General features: G+C 38.8%; 2 protein-coding genes across 4 annotated transcripts in view; one reads left to right on the top strand and one right to left on the bottom strand.

Annotated features, from left to right (window-relative positions):
- Positions 1-4228, bottom strand: part of POLK (DNA polymerase kappa) — a 62216-nt gene extending 57988 nt beyond the window's left edge. Inside the window, exon 1 of one of the 2 annotated variants that reach the window (XM_079916449.1) lies at positions 4099-4228. The gene's annotated coding sequence lies outside the window, so the exon portion shown is untranslated. The remainder of the gene's footprint in view (positions 1-4098) is intronic. The other variant, XM_079916448.1, reaches the window with a different exon arrangement.
- CERT1 (ceramide transporter 1) overlaps positions 4186-17396 on the top strand; it is a gene marked incomplete at its 5' end in the record, with an annotated part of 128930 nt that continues 115719 nt past the window's right edge. For both annotated transcript variants that reach the window (XM_079916452.1, XM_079916451.1), the window contains 3 exons: positions 4186-4271; positions 4504-4918; positions 9745-9879. In XM_079916452.1, the coding sequence (XP_079772578.1) occupies positions 4186-4271; positions 4504-4918; positions 9745-9879 (636 nt within the window). The remainder of the gene's footprint in view (positions 4272-4503; positions 4919-9744; positions 9880-17396) is intronic.

The following is a 17396-nucleotide window of genomic DNA, read 5'->3' as shown; positions in this document are numbered from 1 at the left end:
AGGCTAAGATACTAACGAAGGCTTTTTATAGCATCATTTAAAAACATTAGACAATGTCTTCAATTTCAACTTGGGACATCCTCTCCTACTACAGTTCTAGCATCAAGAAGAAATATTCCCGGGAATTCCCCGGTGGTCCAGTGGTTAGGACTCCATGCTTTCACAGCTAAGGACCCAGATTCCATCTCTGGTCAGGGAACTAGGATCCAACAATCCGTGCATCGCAGCCGGGGTGGGAGTCGGGGGGAGGCGCGACTGGTATTCCCTTCCATGCCTCTACCTGTTGATCAGTAAAATTGCAAGATTCTCACTTCCAGCACCTCTGGGTTTTTGGCTTCTGTGTCATTGCAGTGAGAGAGTGAGGTAGGGATGAAGGCTTTGGGATTGGTGTTTTGTGGAGAGAAAAGGTGGGAGAATGAGGTGAAGCGGAAGATGGGGAGAAAGAAGAGGAACTGAAGAACTCTAGTGGGATGAGAATGAACGCTGCAATCAGGATAGTTGGGCTCAAACCGCAACTATGCTCTTTACTGCTGTATGACCTTTGGAAAGTTACTTAACTTCTCTGGGTTCAGTTTCTTCATGTGAAATATTAGAAATAGAAATAATAGAAATAGGATAGCAATAATAAATTCTTCATTGGGGTTAAATAAGACAGCATAGACGTAAGCAGTGGGTAAATGAAATGCGCAAAATCATTAGCCGAATTAAGAGCATAGTTGCTCTGATATACTCATCTACAGGATATGTTATTTATTTACACAATTCTTCCCACTTTTAGAGGTATTCTGAAGCAAAGAAAAGAATATGATCTTTAAAATCAGATCTGTGTTCAAATCCTAAGTCCAACACTTAGTACCTATTTGGCACTGGATAAGTTACTTAGCAGCACTGAGCTTCAGATTCATTATCCTTAGAATGAGCCCAACAATGCTCACCTTATGTGGTTTATAGGGAATAAGTTAGATCAGATATGTAAAGTGCCTGACGGAGGCTAAGAGTTAATACTGTAAAGATGTCATTTTCTTCATAAAATAAGTGCATTCTTAATCCAAATTCCAACAGAGTGTTTCATGTAATTTGACAAGGTGTTCTAAAATTCATCTGGAAGAGAAGATATACAAAAATATCCATATGAAAAAGAACATCAGGAGAGTTTTGGTATTATATACGAAAATAGTATAAAGTTAAATAATTAAAACAGTATGGTATTAGCACAGGTATAGACAAGTAGATCAATGAAAAAGAATGGAGTCCAGAAACAGACCTAGATATATGTAGATTTTGTGTATCATATAAATATAAGCATAAGAATAGGCTATTAAATAAAATGTTGGGCCAAGTGGCTGTCCTTAAAAAACAATTCCTACCTTATTCCATACGCAAAAATAAATCCCAGGTGGATTCAAGTTTTAAGAGTTAAAAAAAAAACTACTAAAAGAGAAAATATGGAATATTTACAGGAAGGTTGGGGAAGGTTCTAAGTTAGCAAGAAAACTGAGAAGCTGTCACTCTCACCATAAAGAGAAAGCTCATGTATTTTACTACTGTATTGCAATTTCTTCCCATTAGCAAAAATGAAGTGAATCCCAACCTCTAATGTGGTATTCTGAACAATATACAAAAATCCTTCTGTACTTAAAAACATTTTTAAATAGTCTTGTAAGTATAGAGAAACAATGTGGCAATAGCTTTTATTTATTTATTTAGGCCATGCCATGGGGCATGCAGGATCTTAGTTCCCCCCCACCCCAGGGATCGAAACCATGCCCCCTTCAGTGGAAGCGTGGAGTCTTAACCGCTGGACTGCCAGGGAAGTCCCACAAAAACATTTTTTAAAAGACAATTTCGCTCATATTAATTTTAAATACAATGAAACAACTTCCTACTGATTAAGTGGGTACTGTAGTCATATTAGTGTTGGTGGTTACAGCCACACAACTTACAAATGCATAAGGGATTTCCCTGGTGGTCCAGTGGTTAAGAATCCACCTTCCAATGCAGGGGACGTGGGTTCGATCCCTGGTCAGGGAACTAAGATCCCACATGCCACAGGGCAACTAACCCCTTGTGCCGCAACTATTGAGCCCGTGCCCCACAATGAAGAGCCTGTGTTGCGCAACTAAGACCCGATGCAGCCAAAAAATTAAATAAATAAAAAAATATTTTTTTAAAAAAAGAAATGCATAAAATACAATAGAAAGTTCCATTTAAAAATAAATATAGGGACTTCCCTGGTGGCTCAGCGGTTAAGAATCTGCCTGCCAGTGCAGTGGACACGGGTTCGATCCCTGGTCCGGGAAGATCCCACATGCCGCGGAGCAACTAACCCTGTGCCCCACAACTACTGAAGCCCGCGCGCTCGAGGGCCCGTGTGCCGCAATTACTGAGCTTGCGTGCTGCAACTACTGAAGCCTGCATGCCTAGAGCCCATGTTCCGCAACAAGGGAAGCCACCACAATAAGCCCGCGCACCATAACGAAGAGTAGCCCCCGCTCACTGCAACTAGAGAAAGCCTGCTCACAGAAACGAAGACCCAACGCAGCCAAAACAATTTTTAAAATAAAACAAAAATAAATATATACTATGCTTCCATGATTCTAAATTGTATTATGAAGTGGAGTTCTCAACAATTCACAATCATTTCCTTGAGATTAATGACATTTTAAAACCTAGAGCTCAAAAGAATCAGAAAAAGGACGTCAACTATATTAGGTAATCGGAAGGCAAAGCAAAATTTAATTGCTACAATATTTGATATTCTAAAGGTATAATTTACTAATTCAATAAAGAGGAAAAATATGCTAAGTGGGCTTTTTTTTGAATGACAAAATTTGGATTATGTTTTAATTAACATGTTGACAAAGTATTTTCAAAAGTTTTATCTCAAGGTTTTATTCATCTGAATGGCTTTCAACTATGCATTGTCACTTGATTTCATAATGGAAAAATGATTTGTAACTGATTTACAACAGATCCAGCATTTTCAAGTGTAAATCTAGGAAAATGAAAGATTCATAGGTACTTCTCAGAGACACTTTCCATCATTCCTTTTTTTTCCTGAAGATCCCAGTTAAGTTGACCTCTTTGGCTACCAGAGCTATTTCCGGCCACTGTGCCTTTACCCCTAGACTCAAAATTTCACTTCTATTCTCCTGTCACCTGCAGTAAGCAGGTATTCTTTCTAAGGTTTAATAAGTAATTTTAGTGTTGGCAATTATTAGGAAATTGACGAGATGGAGAGGTAGCAAACAGGATGAAAGAACTGAAGCTACAAAGTTATAGCTCTCCCCATAAAAGTTATCCTTGTAATGTATGCAAAGAGACTAAACAATATTTGTTAGATCTTCTATTCGTCTTTCCACTAATTCAATTCTAGTCTTAAAGCAAAGCCAGCCTCCTATTGCCTAATCCCTTATTACTTAATAAGATCAGTGCACTTTGGTTTTTGTTATACATGACAGTTTCTATTCCAACTCCTCCTATGTTTCAGAGGAAGGCAGGTCAGTAGAGATTGTTGTTAACTTGGGTGTCAGGAAAACACTCATTTACAACTAAGAGAAAACTCCAGGCTCTCATCTCACATTCTTATTTTACTTTAACAACTCTTCAAATTCATTTATTCTCTGACATCTTTAAAATTACTTTCCACATAAAAACTCTGTAAATCTAACAACGAAAAGCTCTTGCTCTGGTGAGAAGGGACTAAATGCTTCCTTCTAAACAGGGAAACGTCGTGTGAAGTCTAACTTCTAAAGAGCGAGATGGAAGACTTCGAAATTCGCAGAGGTGGTTTGACGGAAAGAAACGCCCTTGTTATTAGAGAGGTCGCAAACCCCTGGCCCCCGGTTGAAGCGGAAGCGCCCGGTACACTTCTGTCCGGGCAAGCGGCAAGATGCTCCCGGGCTTTCGGGAAGCCGCCATGGAGGGCAAGCCCGGGCATCCTCAGCAGAGTTATCTCACGTCCGGGCCCACAAGCCCGGCATAAGTTCGTCATAAACACATTAGGCTGAGATAGAAGCGCGGCCGAGGGGACGGGTCACGCAACTGTCAAACGAAGCCCACCCACCCCTTGCTCGTCCCCAAGGCGGCAAAACTTACCAACGCGACTCTCCCTCCAGTTGCCTCAGGACCGCGACTACAACTCCCAGGAGGCTGCGCGGCGTACGGAGCAGCGTCCTTCCCAGAATGCAGCACAGTGGCGTCTCCATCCCTCCTTCTCCTTTCTCCGCTCCTCCTACTTTTCTACCCGGCGTCACCCGGGAGGGCAGGAGGTAGGTTGCGGGAGGGTACTCCGAGCCTCGGCGTGTGGCGTCAGACGTTGGGAGGAGGACGGGGCGGGGAGCTGGGGGAGAATGGGAGGACGAAGGGGAGGGGAGAGGGGAGGGGAGGGTAAATAGTGGGCCAGGCAGGAAGATGGCGGCGGTAGCGGAGGTGTGAGTGGACTTGGGTCTCTGCAGCTAGATTTTCTTTTCCCCTCTTCCTCCTCTTTTCGTTTACCCCGAGGTTGGCATCGAGGGGGCTGAGTTCGGGTGGCAGCGCCGGGCAGAGCGCAGGGGTCACGGCGACGGCGACGACGGCGGCGGCGGCTGACGGCTGGAAGGGCAGGCTTCCTTCGCCACTCGTCCTCCTTCCCCGGTCCGCTCGGTGTCAGGCGCGGCGGCGGCGCGGCGGGCGCACTTCGTCCCTCCTCCAGCTCCCTCCTGCTCCCGAGCGGGCACTCCTTCCTTCGCCATCCTCCGACGCTTCACCCCGGGGACTGGGCGCCTCCGCCGGCGCAGCTCAGGGAGCGGGGGCCGGTCTCCTGCTCGGCTGTCGCGCCTCCATGTCGGATAACCAGAGCTGGAACTCGTCGGGCTCGGAGGAGGATCCGGAGACGGAGTCCGGGCCGCCTGTGGAGCGCTGCGGGGTCCTCAGCAAGGTGAGCAACCCGCGGGGCCGAAGACCCCTTGCCCAGACTCACCTGCGGCGAGGCGAGCCGCTGAGGGCATGGGGTGGGGCTGGGCGCGAGGCACAGACTCTGCTGGGGCGGGGGCTGCGGAATGTGCCGGGGTGTGGGCCCGAGTACTGCGGCACGAGTGCCCGGGCCAGGGTTGGGTGGGGGTGGGGGCAGAAGGGGACTGTCTTCCTCGCCTGCTCTGGGGCTCGGCGGCCTGGGACCGGGAAAGTCCTGTCCCAACCCCGGATCCTGTTTGGGAGCGGGATGCGCACCGTGACTTGGGACCCCGAGCGACAGCTGTCCGGGTATAGCAATTTGGGTTGGGCAACAGCGGTACCCGAAGGACTGGGCATGGGAACCGTGCACCTCAGACCTCTCAAACGAGATTAGTCCGGGAGATGCCAAGTAGAATAGGGTTGAGGGGTTTCTGCAGACCCTGCTTTTGAGACAGAAGCCGTAGCAACTCGGCTTGGTGCTGAAATCTGAGGTGATAAACTATGCCAGGCTAGATGTAGTGAAAGATCTCAATGAGAGGAGGAGTTTTGTACTTTTCCCCTTACTCTTTACCCCAGTTCAGAGAAGAGCTATTGAATAGTCAGGTGATAGGTACAAGAAATATTCACAGTAACTTGAAACTTGTCAGAATGGAGACAGACCTTTAGTCCAGGAAGAAGAGCATTATTTAATAGTAAAATATTCTTACAGTCAGTGGGCCAGAGTAAGAAAAAGACATCTTAATTTTACTAAATTTTTTAAAACCACTTTTCCAAAATTTTTGCAAAGCAGATAGTCATTTGTAGAGTTTGAAAGCTAATTAATTGAAATGGATGAAGCCCATTTTAAGAGAGAAGGTGGGTGATCTTTTTTTTGGTAGTACATAGTTTGGGGTTTGTTGGGGTTTTTTTTATTTTTCTTTTTTTTTTTTTTAACGTTTTTGCTATGAGAAGATCCACATTGTCTTTTTTACTTCCTTCTCTCTTCCTGTTAAACTTTTAGAAATGGCTGGAGCTAGCAGTTAACTTGGAGAGGGGGAGCAAGGTCCAGTCTCTCATCAGGCTGGTCATAAGACCCTAGATCATGTGCAGCCACTGGCTATTAAGAAATCACCCTGCTTCCAGTATACATACTTTGGCTAAGCATTGGGATGTTGTTTGTGGAATTGTTTCATACTAGCTTTTACATTGTCTTTAGAAGGCTGAGAAAGGACCTAAGAAAGGCATAAGTATGTCAGAACTAAGGCTTGCGAGTGTTAACTTTAATTTGCATACAGAAAAATTATGGTGTGTGTTGATACTGTGATCATTATTGGAATTTCAGTGAAAAGTTTTCAGTAAAGTGAAGCTCCCTAGGGTTTCTTTGGATTAAATGTATTGTGTAATTTAAGAATCTATATTGAACATGTTGTGCAATAGGTATACATTTCTCTTTGGAACTGTTATGAAATGGGCTCTTTGCTTCTCAGTGATTCAGGTAATTTCACCCCTTTTTTCTCATTAAATGAGAAGCAGACTTCCAAATTAGTATTGTGGAGTGTTAGGTATTTTACAAAACAAGCCGTACTTTTGAACTATTGATCATCACTTTGGGGGGGACAGGAGGATCGTAGTGATTGGTGGAGTCACCAGTGCTCTGAGTATGTACTATATATGAGTATCTGAGTATCACTTGCGCAGAGCAGTGTAGTAAGTGTATACTTTATGACAAAAAAATGGAAGACTATCTTCTTGATATCTAAGTGTATAGAAATGTAGTATTTGACCACTTCTTTGGTTCATAAATAACTTCATTGTTGCTGCATACATAGAATCAACTTAGTTTGGGAGTTCTTGTTAACAGCTATGAAGGAAATTTCCCTGAAATTTAACAATTTATGGTTACATATGTTTTCTTGGAAGCTTTTTAATCAATAATATTTTTTATTGAATGAATGCTTTTAAATTTAAAGTACATATATATTTTCAGCCTTTGTATTCACCTGGTAATTTTAAACAAAATTAGAACTCAGCCTCTGTTCTTTTCCTTCTGCTTAGTAATGTAGTTAAGTCCAAATACTAATTTGTTTTGTCCCCCCACTCCTCCCCCCACCAAATGGAGTGAGTTTGGAATGGTGGTGGTGGAGTAAACTTGTACACCAGCCCAAAGGTTTTTTTTTTTATATAGATATATTTTCTACAGACTTCCTTCTTAGGCACATAAGTTCCAAAAATACTGAATAGACAATAATTCTAGGTGGTTATAACAAATATCAAGATAGATTGTGGATGGGGAAAGATTCATGCCTTAGTAGGACTTGAGAGCAACTAAGCCTTGGTCAGTCTCATCCAATTCCTTCTGAATTCTCTCCATCCTTTTAATCTTATCTTTTACCTTAACGTCTTTTCCACATACCTAACTGTTGGCTGAAATTCTGTCCATGTGTAGAGTCCATCTCAACTATTCTTTTCATAAAGACTTTTCTTATTTCACCAACCATCCCAGAGCTCCTTCCCTTAAATTCCTATAGCATTTTATTAGTAACTTGCTTCTGACTCTTATTCTAAATGTATTTTTTTTCTCTTGAATTTATGCTTGCTGGACTATTGGAGGCAGGAATGTTTGCTTCTCCTGCAGTGTCTGCATATTGCCTTGTCTCTGTTAAATGGGGAAGAGCCAGGGAATGTTACGAGGGTAGAGAAAAGGCAAAAATCTGCCTTCTAGCTGTGAATAGGAGTTAACATTTTCTGCGTAAATCCTGAAGCTTATGTAATTATTGGGTCCTCTGTAAGAAAAAAATATGAAAATATGGACACATGATTTCTAGGGCCCCTTCTGTCACCTTGGAAGGTGTCTGTTCTTGTGAGCTTCCCTGAAGGTTTCTAAGCTTCATTAGCTATGCATAGCTCTGCCTCCAACTGTGCTTGGCAGTGTTCTAAGTCTATTCTTGCTTAATGTTAAACAACTTTAAGAGGTAGAGTTTGAGAAACAAACAAACAAACAAACAGGTAAGTAACTTGGCCACAATCACAGTTAGTAGCTTTCTGACAGGCAGTAATTGGAAGCGAGGTAGGATTAAGGTATGCCAGTCTAAACGATTTGTATTATAGGCAGTTGGGAGTTGTTCATGTAAGTTTTGGAGCTGGAGGCTCAATGAGGTTAATATGTAAGATAAGTAAGCAAAATATGCCTAATAAATAAGATTATGTAAGTTATGAAATAAAAAGCAGAAGATATCAGAGGTAAGGTTATTAAGCCTTCTCAGGAATCCAGGAACCTGATAATTTGATTGGATTACTTGAAGATAAAGGAGTCAGATTTAAGGGTTTACTAGGAAGGAAAGATGAATAGGAGTTGATAATGGGCTATAAAGATTAAGAAGGAACAGTCAGGTATTGAGTATCTCCTAGGAATATAGTAGGTGTATTCATGATTTTATTTACCCATTCAAATGACTGAGGAAAGAAACTGAAGTTCAGAAAAGTTAAATAATTTGTCAGAACTTTTCACACAGCTAGTAAAAGTAGTTGAGTCTCTCTGATGTTGTATCCACTGCTCTGTCCATACAGTACAGGAACGCTGAGCCAGGTTTGAGTCTGAATGGCTGTGGCAGTAGCAGTATAGCCAAGGAAATAGGAACAGAGGGGGATGTGCATCCTATGGGTGGAGGTAAATTTAGTTTTGTATGTAACCATCATTATTTCAAGTCGCTGTCTTAAGTGGTAGTAAATCGCAGGGAGTTAAAATGAGGAAATAGTGATTAGAGAGCCCTCAGGGAAGAATGAGTTAACTTGGCAGCATGGATCAGCTCTCAGGGAGGGGCTGTAATGATGGAGTTTAGAAGATATAAGAGCTGAACCATCTCAAACCTGTGGAATTAGGAAATAGTAAAGAAAAGATTCCTCTGAGCCAATGCAGTATATTTTTAACAATCCATTTAGAGTTAGTTTTTGGCAGATAGTTTTTGAGTTAGCAGATAGTTTTTGGAATTGTCTGTGCTTAAAACCCCGGAGCATAAAAATACGCAATATCAACAATTCCCATAGAGGTTACATTTCTGCCTTTGCAAGTTTATTGATCGTGATCTTCACTGTGCAGTAGCGAAACTTTAGCAACACAGAAACCATTTGTAGGTACTGGAAACAGATAATCCAAGTATGTTTTTGAAAACCAGTTTTATGTTTGTATTTTACTCTTGAGTTTGAAAAATAGATCTTCAGAGAAACTTAGAAAATGAATTAACTATTCTATAATATTGAGTTCTGTGGAAGTAAAAATAAAGTTGATGTAGACTTTCTAAAGAGTAATAATCTATTTTTACTTTAATGTAGTCGTAAACATCATACATTTTCATGTAGGAATAACTTACAACAAAAATAGAGTTTGGGCCATGATTGACTTCTACTTCTGTTGATTTAGAAGGCTTCATGCAGTACTTGGTGTAGGAGAACGACAGACTGTATAGCCAAACTTTTCTATTGAATATGTCAATTATGACAGGGACCAAAACAATTTAAGAGTTTTGAAGGTGGTGAGGAGGGGAGGATGAAAGCACACAAAGAGTAAAGCAGAATTTTTAACTGAAATGTGCTTCAGTTTTATTCCTCAAATATTAGAAGAAAATGTTATATTTTATTATATTTTATTTATAATTTTGTAGAAATTACTGAAAATTATATACAATCTGGAAAATTTTAACTTTTCACTTTTTTTTTTTTTTTACTGTTTATAATTAAGTTAGGACTTCTCACATTTTGGTTTTAAACTTAGATTGACTGCTGTTTCAGAAAGTTTGGATTTCTAAAAATGTAATTTTTTGTCTTCTTCTCCTCCAGTGGACAAACTACATTCATGGGTGGCAGGACCGTTGGGTAGTTTTGAAAAATAATACTCTGAGTTACTACAAATCTGAAGATGAGACAGAGTATGGCTGTAGAGGAGCCATCTGTCTTAGCAAGGCTGTCATCACGGTAAGCTCCTATTCTCCTTCATTCAACAAATACTTATTGAGCATAAGTTATACACCACGAACCTATTCTAGGGGCTTGGGATATGTCTATGAACAAAACAGATTAAGATCCTTGCACTTGTGGAGCGTGCAGTCTAATATTTTTTTCCATAAAATTATTTTGGAGTGTATTACTACATACTGTTATTTTATATAGACATGTAGTATTTATCTAGTTGGTTACAGCAAGCCATTAAACAAGGGCTTCAGGAAAAAAGATGTTAGATGGCTTCATATCTGATAGATGGGGACAGTTATTTAGTGAGTTATTGAAAAAGTTAAAGCAGGAAAATAAAAAGATACATATCTTAACATTTTAAATTTTTACCTTAAAATATATAAATCTAAATTCACTTGCCAACTTTTTGATGTAGAGCTATCAGTATGTCTTTGAATATGGAGTTGAGAGAAGTTGTTCTTATGTAAAGTATTATATCCATAATGCCTGCTTTGCAATTTCCAGTTTTCATTCTCTAAAGTGGAATAAAAACTTAAAGATACTTTTGAAAAACCCTAAATATAGGTTCCTCTTTTTGACTTTTAATGTTTTTCCCTAATATTTTACAGATGTTTCCCCTTTATTTAATTTAATGCCTTTTAAAAGAATGACTGACCTTTGTTGAGTCATTCTACTTAGCTTGCATTCAATGTAGTTTACATAGAAACAGCTCTCTTTGCTCTTGTATTCCATAGATTTACATGATGTTTAAGTTATGTAAGAACTACAGCAAGTAAACTGGCATAAACAGGTTTAGGAACAACCAACTGACTTGTTAAACATGTAACTCAACTAGTGGGCCAGAAGTACCTGAATATACTAAAAATAGCATACTAGTTGAGAGTGGTCAGCATGTTGAGGCATATTTAATAAAGGGCAAAAAAAAAAAGGTATTGTCTAAGGCACGTCAGTTAAATGGAGGTCAGTTAAGGAAGCTATTGTAGTTAAAATCTAAAAATGGATGTGTTAAAACAATCATAGATTTTACTGATACATTCAAAGAGAATTCATGTTACGTTAGAGTTTATATTGTTTATAAAGATAAATGATGTACTTTGGATATGTGTTGATATCTAAATATGACTTACATATGTTTATGTTACACATTTAAGTAAAACCATGTAGTAGTTTTCCATCACTTTTCATACATTCTGCCCCTCTTATATATTCAGAGTTTGAAAATAAAAGCTTAGTTGGATATTGAGTTGGAAAAACTTACAGAGGGGTTGTTTGGAAATGTTCAGAATGAAACTACTACTCTCTATTCTTATGGACAATTTTAAAGAAGTAGTTTGAACATAAAGGCTCACTATTTATTTGGACTGGTATGTGGTACGTTATAATGTACTTTTGAAATTGTATCTATTGATAGTTAATATTTTGGGGTTTTATTTCTCTTGAGATAGATCACTATTCATGCTAGAGGAAAGAATCATGGAGAGTAATGTACTTTACAATTTTGAAATGTCTTCCCTTGGTTCTTCCCCTTCTTCCTTCTTTTGCATATTGTTGGATGCTTGTTAGTTACAGTGCTTGTTTGACTCTTTGAAAATAGTTTATATCTTTATTGTTTCCTAACTAGTAGTATTCCTAGAGTACCATGCTAGTTTAAATTTAGTTATCCTGTCTTGAATTATGGACTGTGGTAATAGTGCATGGCTTATTTGGGGAAAAGAAAAACTTTTAATAAATATTTACATTGCATCTGCTCAGGAAAAAACAATGTGTTAGTTCTTCGTAGATTTTTTGTTGTTGTTATTTTGGTATTTTTGTTATCTATATTTGCTTATAGAACTTTTCATTGTGGTTCATAATCAAAGAAATGAATAGGAAAGCAAGACAATTTGAAAACATTGAAGGGACCTAGTGGAAGTACTCACTGGGCTAAGTGGTAGTAGAGAAGGTAAAAAAAAAAAAATGAATGAAGCAGCAGAATCTGAATGGTAGTTAGTCTTCGCTATAGTTAACCAGATGGTATGGAGAAACACAAGTATTTATATTCCTGAACTTCTTCAACTCTGTTCCTATTCTGTCGGTTCATAAATTCACTGTTACATATTTCAAGGAAATTACAAAATATAACTGAATTCAGTGAACTTCTCAGAATGAAGTTTACAAATAGAGTATGTATTTGAGTTAAATTTTTAAAATGTAATACTAACCTCTGTTAAATAGGTATCTTTTGCTTTTCTTAAATATGTGCTATTATATATATCAATTCATCTCTGAAGGCAAAGAATAAATATGGTTGAATTTGTGCATGTGACATCCTTATGAAATTGATAGTATTCATATATGAGGAAATCTGGACTTGAAGAGTTGTGACTTTACTGTGACCATTCATTAACATATTTATTATTTGTTGGTGAACCTAATGTTTGAGCCCACCTTTTCTGATAGAACCTAATTCATTGATAAATTCACTATTATTTTAGTTTAACAAGTCATTCCTTATTCAAATCATGTTCTTTAGTAATGTGATAATAAGTTGAGTGAAATACTTTTAAGGAACAAAATATTTCCTGGGAGAATTTGTTACCTGGAAATAATTCTTAACGTGAAGGGATTGGGAATAAGTTAATGAGAGGAAAAATAGTACTCTGTCACTTTTTGGGAAGTCACCTATTTGTATGTTTAATAAATGTTTGTAGAAAGTTGAATTTCTCAGTTATTATCGTTTAATAGTTATTTGCTTAAGACCCAGTCCCTGCTACAAAACTTGCCATGTAGTAGATGTTCAATATATGTTAGTTGATCAATCAAAAGCAATGTTTATGGAGTATTTAAACTGTTATTTATTTTTTAAGTTGTGTTTTGTTTTTTGTTTTTTTGTGTGTGTGCTACGCGGGCCTCTTACTGTAGTGGCCTCTCCCGTTGCGGAGCACAGGCCCCGGACGCGCAGGCTCAGCGGCCATGGCTTCCGGGCCCAGCTGCTCCGCGGCATGTGGGATCTTCCCAGACCGGGGCACGAACCCGTGTCCCCTGCATTGGCAGGTGGACTCTCAACCACTGCGCCACCAGGGAAGCCCCTTAAGTTCTGTTTTTAAATAAAGTACGCGTGGTAAAAAAATATAATCCATGGCATGAAGAGGTTTAAAAAGTAAATGCTTCTCTTTACTCTTAGTCCTGCACTCAAGACATAACAAAAGTCAAATTTTTGGTCTGTCCTTCCAGATACTATGTATGCCTATATAAGCATTTATTTGTTTATATCCTTCATTTTCATTTACACAGATAGCATCATACTAAATCTATCGTTCTGCACCTTGTTTTCTTTTAATATGTCTTGGACATTTACTACATTTTGTTGAATATTGTGGATGTACTATGTCTTATTTATTTGCCCCTTCCCTGTTCTTGGAAATTTAGATCATGTTTAAATTTGTTTTACTACAAACACTCTTGAAACAAGCATATGTAGTATTTAAAATTTTTTTTTATAGTTACTGTCAAATGCCCTTTTAGAAGTACCACTTTTCATTCCTACAGCTAGTACATGAGTGTCCCTATTTCCCCATACCCTCAAATATATATATATTTAATTTAGTTGCACTGGGTCTTAGTTGCAGCAGGCGGGCTCCTTAGTTGTGGCTCCAGGGCTTCTTAGTTGCTGCATGCGAACTCTTAGTTGCAGCATGCATATGGGATCTAGTTCCCTGACCAGGGATCGAACCCAGGCCCACTGCATTGGGAGTGTGGAATCTTCCCACCCGGGAAGTCCCTCCATACTCTCAAGTATTGAGGAAGTCAGGTTTTGGCAAATGTTAAAATATTTGGCAAAGTGCTAGATAAAAATGGTGTCTCATTATTTTAAGTTGCACTTTTTTATTCAAGAGGGTAACTTCATATGTTTATAATTCATTTTTTCCTCTTCTCATAGCTTGTTCATCTCTTTCTTAGTTATTGATTTGTAGCTCTTTATATCATGATATTTGGCAATTTGTCATATTTATTGCAAATGTTTCCCCCCAGGTTGTCATTGTCTATTTTTTCTTTCCTTATTTTATATTCTTTTTAAGCCTTAACAGAAATTAAAAATTGTTATGTGCTCTTATTGTCCTTTTCCTTTATGGCTTCTGTATTTAGTTATGTTTAACTAAAACGTAACTCAAAGACTGTAACTCTATATAAATGTAGTTACATTTTCATCTACAATTTTACATTTGAATTTGATTCCTGTGGGAGTTATTTTAGTATAAGAAATGATGTGGGGGCTTCCCTGGTGGCGCAGTGGTTGAGAGTCCGCCTGTTGATGCAGGGACACCGGTTCGTGCCCCGGTCCGGGAAGATCCCATGTGCCGCGGAGCGGCTAGGCCCGTGAGCCATGGCCGCTGAGCCTGCGCGTCCGGAGCCTGTGCTCCGCAACACAAGAGGCCACAACAGTGAGAGGCCCGCATACCGCAAAAAAAAAAAAAAAAGAAGTGATGTGGGAATTAAGCTTTTTAATTTTTTCCCAAATGGCTAACCATGTAGTTTAATACCATTAATTGAAAAATTCACCTTCTCCTCACTGGTTTGAAATGTTACCTTTATTGTATATTACATTACCATGTGTATTTGAGGTTGTTTCTGGACTCTCTTCTCTTCAGTTGGTTTGTCTATTCCTTTTTGTACCATACATAAAATTATATTGCTAATACTTCATTAATCAGTTCTTTAAACTGCTAATGATCCTTTTGTGAAAATAAAAGAAGTGGTTTGTTTGTAGCTACTGAGATTAGAAGACATTTCAGGAATTAGGTAGGTAGAGATTTTTGGTAAAATGGAAATAGTAATGTCTTTAGAATTGGTTTGCCTAAGCTCTATCTATAGTCCCAAGTCTTACCTTAGATATCTGACTTTGTATACCTACTATCTTATAAAACTTCTTTAATTACCAAATGAATGGGATTCATATTATTCTTATTATAGGTTGGATATAGTAAAATTTATTCATCAATTTAGTGTTTCAATATTCTCAGATGGAAAACTGAAAGGTAATGAAAATGTTTACTGCTACATTGAAAAAAATTTTAAGCCAAGTAGCTCTTAAGTAGGTAGGGGTTAGAAGGGAGGAAATTTAAAGATCCTGGCACAATTAAAGAAGCCAACAGAGATGTAAAAGAAAGGGAAGGGGGTTCCCCTGGTGGCGCAATGGATGAGTCTGCCTGCCAATGCAGGGGACATGGGTTTGATCCCTGGTCTGGAAAGATCCCACATGCCGCGGAGCAACTAAGCCCTGTGCACCACAACTACTGAGCCTGTGCTCTAGAGCCCACGAGCCACAACTACTGAAGCCCGTGTGCCTAGAGCCCTTGCTCCGCAACAAGAGAAGCCCGCGCTGAAACGAAGAGTAGCCCCCTGCTCGCTGCAACTAGAGAAAGCCCACGTGCAGCAACGGAGACCCAACGCAGCCAAAAATAAATAAATAAAATTTAAATTAAAATTAAAAAAAAAAGAAAGGGAAGGAAATGTTCAAAATTGAAAAGGATCATTAAACAAAAAATTTTTTAAGTGCCAAATAAAGAGTAGTCACATCTAAACAGTTTTGTTTTTTTTTGCAGTATGCGGGCCTCTCACTGTAGTGGCCTCTCCCATTGCGGAGCACAGGCTCCGGATGTGCAGGCTCAGCGGCCATGGCTCACGGGCCTAGCCGCTCCGCGGCACGTGGGATCTTCCCGGACCGGGACATGAACCCATGTCCCCTGCATCGGCAGGCGGACTCTCAACCACAGCGCCACCAGGGAAGCCCTAAACAGTTTTTGAGTAAACTATTTGTCAGTAAAACTGGAAGAAAAAATTTTTTTTAATTTTTAAAGTTTTCAAATGTGGGATTTTAAAGTAAAAAATTGTGATTTAAATTGATGTTCAGCAAATTGGATCTCACCAAAGATGAGTAGGGCCATAACTAATCATCATACGGGGAACTCCAGATTAGTAAGGAGTCCAAGAAGTTCGCTTTTATCAAATGTGCAATTTTGCTCTATTGAACTGTGTTAGTAAGAACCAAAGGAAAGAGGAAGGTATATCGACCAGTAAAAGCATTAGATAGATACTAGTTGATAATTCTCTTCATTTGAGGAGCATTTGCCAGTGAATTTCTAAAGAAATTAGAACCTTATACTACTAAGATTTATGCCTTTAGAAACTAATATTATCTGTTCAGCAGTTCATTTGGAAATAATTATTTTCCATCTTTAGGTAACTGGAATGTAACTCGAATAATGTAACTCAAATAATTAGATATAGTGGGAAATATTTAAAATATTGGTGAGAGGTTTTGGAAGAGGAAAAATATAAAGAAAGATACCAGTTGAAATGTAGAGCCAAGAATGTTGAAATAACTTATCCAAAATTATGTAATTACAAAATATGTTAGTTTGTTAGGGTTGCCATAACAAAGAACCGCAAACTGGCTGTCTTTTTTTTAATTGAAGTATAGTTGACTTACAGTGTTTCAGGTGTATGGCAAAGTGATTCAGATATATGTGTGTATATATATAATATATATATGTATATACATATAATATATCTATATACGGATTCTTTTCCATTGTAGGTTATTATAAGATACTGAATCTAGTTCCCTGGTTTATACAGCAGGTGCTTGTTGTTTATTTTATATACAGTAGTTTGTATCTGCTAATCCCAAACTCCTAATTTATCCCTCCCCCACCCCCTTTCCCGTTTGGTAACCATAAGTTTACTTTCTTTTATTTCTGTTCCGTAAATAAGCTCATTTGTATCATTTTTTACGATTCCACATATAAGTGATATCATATATTTGTCTTTCTCTGTCTGATTTACTTCACTTAATAATCTCTAGGTCCATCCATGTTGCTGCAAATGGCAGTATTTCATTCTTTTTTATTATGGCTGAGTAATATTCATATTTTATACACACACACACACACACACACACACACACACACCCCACATCTTCATTATCCATTCATCTGTCAGTGGATATTTAGGTTGCTTCCATGTCTTGGCTGTTGTAGATAGCGCTGCAGTGAACATTGAGGTGCATGTATCTTTTCAAATTATCATTTTCTCTGGATATATGCCCAGGAGTGGGATTGCTGGATCATGTGGCAACTCTATTTTTAATTTTTTAAGGAACCTGCATCCATCCTGTTTTCCATGGTGCCTACAGCAATTTACATTCCCACCAACAGTGTAGGAGGGTTCCCTTTTCTCCATACCCTCTCCAGCATTTGTTATTTGTGGACTTAATGATGGCCATTTTGACTGGTATGAGGTGATATCTCATTGTAGTTTTGATTTGCATTTCTCTAATAATTAACGATGTTGACCATCATTTCATATGCCTCTTGGCCATGTGTATGTCTTCTTTGGAAAAATGTCTATTTAGGTCTTCTGCCCATTTTTAATTGGTTTGTTTGTTTTTTGGATATTGAGCTGTATAAGTTGTTTGCATATTTTGGAAATCAAGCCCTTCTTGGTCACATCATTTGCAAATATTTTCTCCTGTTCCGTAG

The sequence above is a fragment of the Stenella coeruleoalba genome (assembly GCF_951394435.1).
Source record: "Stenella coeruleoalba genome assembly, chromosome: 3".
NCBI classification, from domain to species: Eukaryota; Metazoa; Chordata; class Mammalia; order Artiodactyla; family Delphinidae; genus Stenella; species Stenella coeruleoalba.
Note: the sequence above shows the minus strand (reverse complement) of the source record. Positions and strands in the feature narration are given on the sequence as shown.